This window comes from Melanotaenia boesemani, chromosome 6 (genome assembly GCF_017639745.1).
Source record: "Melanotaenia boesemani isolate fMelBoe1 chromosome 6, fMelBoe1.pri, whole genome shotgun sequence".
In the NCBI taxonomy this organism is placed as follows: domain Eukaryota; kingdom Metazoa; phylum Chordata; class Actinopteri; order Atheriniformes; family Melanotaeniidae; genus Melanotaenia; species Melanotaenia boesemani.
In genome coordinates, this window is record NC_055687.1 from 33,114,675 (window position 1) to 33,126,189 (window position 11,515).

Here is an 11,515-nt window from a genome sequence, read left to right on the forward strand (position 1 = left end):
TTATAGAGGTTTGCAGTACTAAGCAAAAGTTTTGTTTTGCTTAAATCTTAAGTAAAAAGCAAAGTCAGTATTTTCATTTGCATAATTACAGTAAAAATATTATAATAAAGAATAGTCATTTCCTTCTGGGATTATTAAAGTAATTTTCACTTTCACTTCACAAAGGCAGGGAACACCCCAGACAGATTTCCAGTCTATCACAAAGCCAACACACAGACAAACAAGCACTAAAATGACAAATGAATCTAACATGCATGGTTTCTGGACTGTGGGAGTAAGCTGCAATACCTGAAGAGAACCCAAACATGCACTCAACAGAACATGCATACTCCATGCGATAGATAGATAGATAGATAGATAGATAGATAGATAGATAGATAGATAGATAGATAGATAGATAGATAGATAGATAGATAGATAGATAGATAGATAGATAGATAGAAAATGTAAACATATAGAGAAATGGAAAATAAACAAACTCAACTTACACAATATAGACAAGGGAAGCCCATACAAACACAAATAAAATAGCTGTACACACAGACCATATGATGACAGATTGTTGGGTATGTTTGGGTAAAATGTAGAGATGAGGATCACCTCTCACACATGGAGGAGTTATTGAATGGGGTTATTGGGAAAGGAAGGAATGATTTCCTGAACATCTTTATGAAGCAGAGCTGCAGCAGTCTGTTTGAGAAAGAGCTCTGCTGTCCCTCCAGTATACTGTGTAGTGAATGTGAAGAAGTGTTCATAATGGAGACCAGTTTGTCCAGAGATCTCCTCTAACTGTCTCCAGGTTGTGTCCAATGATCTTGCCAGCCTATGGATCAGTTTATTGATCCTGATGGCGTCCCTGGAGCTGATGCTGCTGCCCCAGCACACCACAGCATACATGATGGAAGTGGCCACCACAGACTGGAAGAACATCTCCAGCATTTTGATGCAGACATTAAAGAATCTGAGTGTCCTCAGAAAGTAGAGTGGCACCATGAAGCCCTATTTCATTCTTGTTTGGGATTTTTTTTTTTTTTTTTTTTACTTTTTCTTTTAGTAGAAGCCTACATCTTCTAGGAGATGCTTTCTCCATATTGCATGTATTTTCCTTTGGAGCACTGTCTACAGATTTTCAATGATATTTAAATATGTGAGGATCATGACAAAACCACCAGCTTGTGCCCTGCTTAGTCCATTTATTATTAATTTTTGTTGTGTTTATTACCATTACCACATTATAGTGACATTTCTTTCATTATTATAAACTTTGTTATTTTTTTAGGATAAGACTTTTTGTTTCCCCTTCAGTTTGTGAAAATGCCCAAAATAGTAATAGTTCCAATTAAATAAATTGACTATATATTATTTTAAAAAACTAAAAAAAAAAAAAAAACATTTCTTTTTACTTGGATTATGTGCATTTAAATCATATTTCCATAAAAGTTGGAAAGGTTTCTAAATTAATCTAATTTATATCTAATCTAAGTTTCTCATTTTAATATGTAATTTCTTTTTAATTTTAAAATTACAAATAAGAATTTAGTTTTAATGTCTCTTGAATGTCGTTGCTTTAAGAAGATATGAAGAAGATTTTTAATGACACCAACACACTCAAGAAAGTTGGGAAAGAGGTGCATTTATCATTGTGTTATATCACATTACGTTCACACTGCAGGTCTTAATGCTCAAATCCGGTTTTTTGTGTGCGACCTTCATCACCCTGAAATGTGAACGGTATGTGGCCCTGAAGTGACACGCATGCGCAAAAGACAACACGACATCACGTAGTGCGTAGAAAATACGAGTGTAATGGCTGCTTCCCGTCTATTGGAAATACTTGCCCACTCCCAACCGATAAAATTATGCCCCGCTGATGAATGAAGGAAGGGGACTAAGAAAAAGGAAAGCACATATGTCAACAATGGCCTTTTGTGGAGCGGTTGCTCCTACTTCTGTACAGAGAGATGTAGAGACAATGCAGCCGAGTTCGTCTGTGCAGACTCCTGCACGGGTCCAGTTTTACCAACCCGAACCCGTTAGGATCATTACCAAATCCGACCCGTGGACATCTTCCAGAGAAACCTGGGCCCGACTACGCAAATATAAAACGCGAGCCCACCCACACGTTAATACCCCCGTCCCCCTTCATTGCATTACTTTTCCTAATTCCTTCATATATTTAAAGTGATAGTGTTTTGTCGATCTAGAACCACATACGTGGCTTGTGTAAGATAAAAAAAATCGCCGTTCAGACGGCCATAAAAAATCCGAGGCACATATGGGCAAAAAAATCGGAATTGAGCTGCAGTGTGAACGGAGCATGATCCGTTTTTAGCAGCATACAATACAATACAAGAATACAAGATTCTGGCCGCTCAGTGGTTGGTGGTCATGGTTGTCTCTACCTCTCTTCTTTATGCTCCAACGCTGTGCCCATGCTACCCGGTTTCTGCCCATCCGTGATGAGACTGAGCCCAGACCAACTGGCAGCACTTCTAACCAGAATTACTCCACAACATCCTTATTGTGTAAAATAAAGCTTAAAAGAGCGGTGTGTTTTGATAGGTTTATGCAGAAGGAACTCAGTTTATCCAGTGGTCTTGAACAGTCAAACACGAGACGGTCAGCAACCTACCACTATGACTTCATAGTTCCTGGATTTCCTTTCCCTTACTTATTACAAGGTGGGAATGTTACGGCTATGTAGCATGTACTGTGGGAAATAGAGTAAATTAGAAGCTTGCAAAAACCACAAGAAGACACCAGCCAGAGGACAGCAGCGACTGGGTGCTGCACCCCAAGCCGAACCAGCTGGTGCTTACTGTTACTTAGCGGGAAGAGTCCTGTTTGGTGAGAAGGGAGGGGAATCCACGTGGATAGGGCTGAGCTAGCATGCTAGCAACAGTAGCTGGTAGTGTTCAGGCCAGTTCTCAAGCGTTAGCAGGCACTAGCTGTAGCTGTGTGGACCGAGCCGTGTGAGAAGTAGTTGCTAGCCGACTTGGATACCACCTCAGCCAGGAGAGCAGCCATTAGCTCCAGCTAACCCCTCTCAATGCAGCCTACTAGCCCCTCACGATATGCTGAGCAGAGATGCGAACAGCGTGAATGTAGCTAAGGAAGCTAATGATTGACACATTTATTCATTGTAAAAAGGAAATGAGCTGTTAGCAAGTTAGCCTTGGATAGAAAGAACGTAAGCAACATCACCTTTCTAGATCTAAAAGGCAATTGTGAGAAAATTTATTTAATATTATTCCCACTATTTATCCAAAATTTTATTTATTTATTTTAATTATTTGCTTACCAGTTCTTTTTAAATTAAATAACTTTAAGTGGCAATTTCTTTGGGAACAGCTGGAACTGGGTGTTGTAGGAATTACAGAAATTTCATTGGTTTTTACAATTTATAGAATAAAAGTCATTTTATTGTCATTTATTAAGACATACAGTGCATGTTAGTGCATGATCAGAACAAAATTTTGGTGCATTCACTCCCTTAAGACTGGAACAACATAAAATCTAACAGGATAATTAAAACTGAAAAAAATATGTACAGTAAAAAAAATACAAAAACATGAATACAACAAAATACTAAAAGAAAAAAAGAAATATTTACAGTTAATGAAAAATTAATCTGACTAAATAGTCATTTCTATCCTATTTGTCAATAAAAAAGAAAAGAAAAAAAATGTGTTCTGAACCATACAATTGAGCATGCATTAGAATAATTTTAATCACTGTTTCACCATTTTAACTTAGCCATTACAGGACTAGTTTCTAAAGAGCTTGTTTCAATGTCATTTGACAAACTTCTGAATTTTGAGATGAGGGCACTGGAGAATTTTGCTTGTCATAACACTTCTATCAGTGTAATATTTGTCCAGGTTTAGGTGGATGGTGAAGCATGAAGTAAGTTATTCATGTAAGGTCTTTTGTCATTAGTGATGACAGTGAACAAAGCCATAACAAGAAAAACTAAAACCACCCATGTGGCTGTATTTATGCATGGTAATCTTTTAAGGGTTTTTATTTATTTTTAATTATCTATAATTAAACATAACACAAACAATCGTTATTTGAACTGTAGTAATATATAGAAATGCATTAGTCTTTTTTGTCCTTAAAACTATTGTTCCTGTTTTTGTTAAGTTTGCTTTGGCTCCTTTATCACCTGGTAAAACTATAAAATATACTCAAAATTATTACAAGAAAATCTTGTCTGCAACTAGCGTTAAACTTGTAACTGGTCAGGGCTTTGGTGGAGGGTTGAATAAAAGGACTGCATTTGTCTTCAGGGTGAAACAAGCTTTTTTAAAGACCTGTTCTTAAAACCTGTTGGCCCAGTAGTAGATCATGCTCATTGCACTGTTTACACAGTCATAAGATAAAGACAGTCAGTTACAAGCGTGAGAACAAAGCAGTGGAGGCTTAAATGTGTACTCTTCACTGTATTTACTACATAAACTCTAGTGTGGCTAAAATCACCTGTCAGTCTGTAAAGCTACTTTCACATAAAAGGCTGAGTTCTCTACAAGCTATATCTGGGATTTTATTTTTCCTTTTTTTTTAAGCTCCTATATTTCATAGACATTATGTGAATTAATTGTCTCTTGCAACACAGACCTCTTATAGCAGGGCTGTCAAATGTATGGCTCAGGGGCCAAAATTGGCCCACCAGAAGGTCCAATCTGGTCCACAGCATGAAGTAGGTAAATATGAAAATGACATAGTAGACATTATCTGTAATTCCCCATCTGTTGACCTGGGGTGGACATTTTTTTTTCTTTAAATGTTTGAATATAAAACATTCCCAAGGCAGGGAGATAACTTTAGGATAGCTTTGTGAAATACTATATTTTTCAGTTTCAGGTACCTGTGATCACGGTTAAAATGGGCCAGGGCCTAAGGCCCATTTATGCTCTATGCTAAAGATGGATTTGGAGTATTTTGTTCATCTTCTGCATTCCATACACACATCATTCGGTCTGATTTTGAGTTCCTTGCTGATGCTTACCTGGATGGAGCAAATAGAGTACCACTGGAAACTGTGGGGGCAGTGTTGAGTGGTATAGCTGGCAGATGACCAGCGAAAGGAACAAAGACGAAGAAGCCGTTGCGTATTTAATGGCTGCAGTCCACTGCTGTCTACTGCTCTCTGTCCTTTAATGTCTGAATGTACATTATCACGATCTCCTCCAACATCACCGTGTTTATTGTCTGAAATTGACGTCTGTAACTTGGAGGAACTATGAACTGTCCTCTAGTGGACATATTACTAAACAATAAAAAATAAACAATTTATTGTTTATTGGTCAATAAACCTCTCTCATGACTTTTGGTTCTAAATAATTAAAACAACATTTCTAACAATGAAAGTCCTTTGTTGTTTTTGTTTTTATTGCTGTGAAATACCAGATATCAAAACCTAAGTAGTGATTGAAGGGTGAGCAGCCGAGTGTGTTTTGAAAGATCTGGGAGTCTGTGTTTACCATGAGTGTGCTCCATTCTTATTTCAACCCCAACCCAAACACGTTCTGGAACTAAATCTGTCAAATGCTAACATCTTAAGGCCCATTATGCTCTCTTACGTACGTAAATAGTGATGTCTGCTTCAAACATTGTCATACGTCGCTGTTGAGCCATGCATCTTTTGCGTTGCCATGGTTAAGTCAATTCCTCCAATAGGGGGCAGTGCTAAGTTCAGAGTTCATTCCCACGAGCTGACATCAGTTTCAGACATCATTCGGTGGCGGTAATGCATCGGTATGAAGTTGTTTCCAACTGCCCAACATGCCTTCAACACTCATATAACCTTTCTTCAAAAGCTCACACAATTTCTAGAGTTGTCCCCGTCTTCATTCTTCTGCGTTTTGGTTCCCTTTGTGATCCTCTTCTTCTTCTCTGGTTTAATTCTTTTGCTGGTACATGTCAGCTATTCTGCTCAGCACTGCCCCTGTGAATTCCAGCACAGAGTTAATGTTAAAGTTAACGTTAGGCCTGGTACACACAATTTTTGGGCTGTTTTTGTCCCGATTTGCCGCTTCCTAACCTCGGACGGCAAACGCTCGATTATCGTGAGATTTCCCTGTCCAATCAATCAGCATTTGGTTTGTGGTGTGTTACGAGCCGATTTGTCCCAATAATCAACTCTAAAATGGGTTGTAGCCGACAACTGGGAATATTGAACATGTTCAGTATTTTAGAGCCGATTTCTGAGGAACGCCGACTACTCTTTTTTTTTCTCCATTGTTTTATTGAACTCCTAGAACATACAAATAAACAGAACGAACAAAGAACAACAAAAAAAAACAAAACAAAAAAACGCCAGGGGTTTTACATGAAATGTAATAAACAATGACAAGCAAGTACAACTTATAAAAATACATTGAATTTTGAACATAGGGATACTGTTTTCGGGGCTTTTCTATCGTCGGAGGAGGTCAGGGTGCGGTGGAACGCAGACGACTCGTGCATTCGGACTGCGTGGATGGTGACGTGGTGCGGAATGTAACCAATCAGAGAGCGAGCTGGCTGGGGAACAAGGAAGTATATAAAGTCCGTGTTCACGCCGTCTCCAGTCTGTTATCTCTTTCAGTTCTGGCTTTTTCTGTTAACAATAGTCCCAAGACCACCATCATTCCCTCGTCCTATATATCCTCTTCCATGCTGTGTTTTGTGTTTTCCGATTGTTACTTATTTTCTTCTTCTTCGTTTTTTGACGGTTGTTGCTATGGTTCTTCTTCTACGTTTTGTGATTACATTTCTGGGGCACACCTCACACAATGCGATCAAAACTGATTTTTTTTATTTTCACATGTGAAGTCTCGACCAGATAAAAAAAATCTTATAAGATTAAAAAAATAGTTATGTGTGTACCAGGCCTTACATGAAGCTCTGGTCCACAACATTGAAAACAAACCAGTTTGTCTCTTTTTCTGCTTACAGTATGGGCAGATCTAGAAATGTTTTAACTAAAAAAAACTGTAAAATTAGATCTTAAAAAATAAAATGGGGAAAAAAAGGAAAAACAAACTGATTACTACAAATAAAGTGGTGTCTAATGTAAATTTAGTAAAAGCAAACAAATTATATTTTTCATTAACAATTATTATTAAGGATATTCCTGTATCCTGATGAATTTTCCATCCTCTTCATAAACTGTAAACAGTTTGGATAGACACATTATCAGCATGAAAGTAGATGATGAGATGATGCTGTATAAATGCTGCATTATGATCGAGAACATGGGCGTGTTGATGTAGAACATCATATAGAAAAACAAAAATACATTACATGGTGCTTTCACTTGTATCTTAAGTTTACCAGGTAAAGGTCAGTCATAAAAATAAACTACAGTAATTTTAAGTATTTTTACTGTGGTTAAATTATTGCCTGTAAATTGTAGTTATTGTGCGCATATCCACCCACCCAATCAGAGCCCTCCTGCATGACAAATCCCAATATAACCCGCCAAATGTTTGTGATTTTGTAGATAAACTGCAAATTTTAGCTTAGGATGCACATGTAAATCATGAACTGAGGCAAAATATTGTGGAAAGTGCACTTATTTTTCTAAAAAAAATCTCACATTATGTTCTAAGGACAGTTAATTAAATGTAAACATATTGATAATTTATTTGTACTATACACTAAAACAAAGGGAAAAATGTTGAGTTTTTGCCAATTCTAAGTTATTATGCCAGTCAAACCCATCTTAGATTGAATTGTACCATATGTGGTCCCTGAACTAAAATGAGTTTGACACCTCTGTTCTATAGCAACAAGGATGAAGAGCAGATTTCGCTGTTTGCTCCAGTAGCATTTCTGCTGAAGTAGGAAAGATTCACCCTGCAGTTTTAGGAATCTCAACAAGGTCTGTACTCTTTAAAACTAATAAACTTCATCAAGACGAGGTTTATGGAGTGGAGAGTTATCACAGAGCCATTATATTAAATATCCACCTTTCCAGATGTTTATAAATCATGCTATTAAGAACAGGTAACCACTTGTTTATATGTGTGGTTGTCCATACAAATGTCAAATTTCTACTTGTATGTTAAAAAATTACATGAAACACAAGTTAATATAAAAGACCTTTATTAAAAGGCTATACATTACATCGCGCAGACAAAGATATGATTATTACAAAAGTAAAAACATGGCTGGTTGTCAGTCCAGACTTTAGCACAGTGATATAATGTCAGTGGTTGTAGACCATCAAGTCCAAACATATTGAAAATAGTTCCTTTCTATAAATTAAATCTGTCTGTTAGCATGCTATGATAGGATACTAATACAAAAATAAGAATCAAGCTAACTTACAGTGTAATGGAATTTAGAGTTTTTAATGCAAGTTCAGAGGGAAATACTTTTGCACCATCGTGTGCCATCATGACTGGATAAGAGAGACTGCACTGGGGGTTCTAAGTTCTTATAAAAACTAGTTGTGCACAGTTATGCCACAAATGTTTGATTATGACAAACTGGAGGTAACAGGAGTAGCTCATAAGTGTTATCATTTACGACACCCACTGCTATTTTCTTCATCTAAGAGACCACTTCTAAGAAATGAAATGCAGCAGAGTTTAACGGTTCAGTCATAGAAAGATTTGTGTAACTGGACCTGCAGAGCCCTCTGATCAATTTTTACAAGATACCCGTGTAGCACAGTGTGTTAAAACTTCTCATCTGGGGTAGAAAAAAAAACATAAAAAAGATATCAGTGCAGGTTGGAGGTTAACAGAAAAGCCAACGAGTGCTTTTAAATGTGCCCTTCAATGCACATTACAGACTCCACTGTCATTCTGGATTAACCGTCATAATTAGACCAAATCTGGTGCAACACAAATAAATCTTCAAGAAAAAAATAATATACATTTGGATATGCCAGATTTGGGTGCAAAAGATCATCAGCTTTGAGGGCCTGAGATGGTGTAGCAGTGGCAGGGTCTATAGACAAGCAGGTCTTATGAGTTTAACACTTTGAACTGATCAGATACTACAAATATTGCATACAATCAAAAATGAAAAATGTACATTTTTTTTGGTGCAAGCTAAGAGAGAGGTTAGCTGTCTGTTGTGTGGCTTCAGTCCTTCAGTGCTGGCCATGGAACATATTTTAGAAGGTGGGGGAAAGATTAAAAAAAACTTCCCTGCATAAAAACACTCATTAACTGGAGGAATAACAAAGTCTTACTCAATAAATTTTATCTGAAACACACAAAGTGTAGAGGCCTATCCTGAATCAGCATCAACGGTCATTTACCGAGAGACGTGGATCTATTACGCCTCAACGCCCACTAACTCTGGGGGCATTGGGGACTTTGGATGCTTACTTTCAAAATGCTGCTTGAAAGTCTTTGGGTCTGGCATTTGAGTCTGAGAAAAATAAAAAGAGAGGAAAAGATAAATTAGAAGTGCAGCAGGATTTACGTGTCTTGTGTTTTCTAGATCAAAATATCTGTGCACAAAGCAAAATGAGCAAATAAATACATAAATAAAATAAATAAGGAAAAAAAAAAAAAAATGGAGGAAACACATAAGAAAGAAGCTACGAATTCATTTGTGGAGAATGATCTTAATTCTCACATGCTTCTATGTTTGACGTGTTGAAGTCAAATGTGCAGCAGAAATCTTCAACCAGGGATGTTTTACACTCAAAAAGTCTTATTAGCTTTTGAAAAATATAAGTCTTTTTTTCTTTCCTTATAAAATCCTCGAACAAACCCTTGCTCTCCTCCAAGAACAAGCTTGATATGAATACTATCACCGTGAATCTCCTCCATTCACTCAACACTGGCTCCACTTTCAAGACGATGACTGTTCATTGTTTTGGTCATCTGTAATTACAAAATACGACACAACTAGCTTTACTAATCCCCAGTTTAACTGCACATTGCCTCTGATGTAGATTTTTCTACAATGATAAACAATGCACTTTTTCCTCAATCCTACAAAAAAGAAAACCTCTTTAACAGCTTCCCATGTATTCAGTTTGATCCTAAAGTTATGGTTTGATGTTCCCTTTTTCAGCTTAAGCACATACCCGACACACTGTGCATGTGTATACTAAAGCAGCCTTAGCTGCTGCCTTCTGGTCATGTCCTTTGCTCTTCTTGATCTCTGCCTGCTTTTTGGCATTTTTTTGCTGGGACTGGAACTTCTGGTGCCCACGGGCCATTTCTGTTGTTACACCTGAAGAAATTATACAAGAATTTGGTCAGCAGACCACCAAAAAGATGTTAAAAGGTCATATAATGTGAAAGACTGCACAACCAAGCTTGCGAAGTATGACTTCGGAGAAGATGATGGAAAACAGAAAGAAGAAAGGACTGAAAGTCAACACCTGCAAATGCAAATCGGCTACACCAGCTTTGAATATCTGAAACCCTTGCCTCGTAACAATAATGGATATAAAAATGTGCAAGAAAGCAGTTGCTGTGAAACATCTCTCAGAAATAGGTTAATAGCCACTTTTTAGGTCAAATAGATGAAGCAATTAACTTGGAAATTTCCCCAAAGAAAATCAAACTGTAGATATATTTAAAGTTATTTTAGACAGAATGTTAGAACTGGGTCAGTGTCAATGATTCTATGGTCGCTGATGAAGTGTTAGTGTCAGAAGAAGTGTTGATTAATAATAAGTGAACAGGAGTCAATCGGCAACCTCTAGGTTATGTTAAACGGACAGAGTGACGTAAGGTCAGTCTCCACCATGTCTCTTCAAGTCTCTCGTACGGCTGGTGTTAATAGCAGCGTCGGCCCATTTTGCCAGCATTTAGCTTAAAAACAGCAGGTAAAAATGGTAACTGTTACAAACAATAACATAGTAATACAGAGCTATTGTAAAACAGAGAGTGAAACGGACAAATAAAAATCAAACCAATGTCACTTCGTAAAGGCATTCCATTAACCGGCGGCTAAGCGATAGCTTAGCTAGCAGCCAGAAGAAGCCAATGAGTAAATATGAATTTAGGTTGTTATCAGGCTTTAAGAAACATAAAATCGTGTTTTGTAAATACCTCACCAGTGAAAACGGTCGTATTAATAACGGCAGCCACCGAAAGAAAACTGAAGAAACGACAGGTCTGATGGTCTGAAGCCTCCGTCAGTCCCAGTGGTTCGTCCTTTCGGTGCTAATGCGCATGCTCACTCCGTACACTGTGGTGCCTTCATGGATCGTCAGATTTTGCATTTCAAACTGCGGGGGTTAATAAATTTTTCTACGCTCGTGGGAGTTATGTAATGGCATGAGCCGTTTGGGAAAATTCTAACAACACGTAAATGCAGCAAGTAGAACATATTTTTTTAATACAATAACAATAATAATAATAAATTGTTAGGTATCTAAGCGTAAAAGGCCAACTATCCAAATATATTTAAAAATATCTAACATTGTCAATCACGCTTGTACCGTTCACATATTAAAAATAAGTTTCTGAACGTAAAGTGTAAGATTAAATGCCTACCACCAGGTGTCACGGTACAACTTGAAACACACTCTTCCTGCAGAATTTAA

At 37.4% G+C, this 11,515-nt stretch overlaps 1 protein-coding gene across 2 annotated transcripts; it reads right to left on the reverse strand.

Moving 5' to 3' along the window:
• Nucleotides 1-8,077: 8,077 nt before the first annotated feature.
• LOC121642243 (zinc finger protein 706-like) lies at nucleotides 8,078-11,169 on the reverse strand. Of its 2 annotated transcripts, none has more exons than XM_041988849.1 (3): nucleotides 11,024-11,169; nucleotides 10,043-10,191; nucleotides 8,078-9,375 (listed from the first exon to the last, which is right to left on the reverse strand). In XM_041988849.1, the coding sequence occupies exons 2-3, from the start codon at nucleotides 10,175-10,177 to the stop codon at nucleotides 9,280-9,282; spliced, it is 231 nt and encodes a 76-aa protein (XP_041844783.1). In that variant the 5' UTR covers nucleotides 10,178-10,191; nucleotides 11,024-11,169; the 3' UTR covers nucleotides 8,078-9,279. The 2 variants fall into 2 exon arrangements, with proteins under 2 accessions (XP_041844783.1, XP_041844784.1); XM_041988850.1 differs by having other exon boundaries at nucleotides 11,019-11,169.
• Between the last annotated feature and the right edge of the window lie 346 nt (nucleotides 11,170-11,515).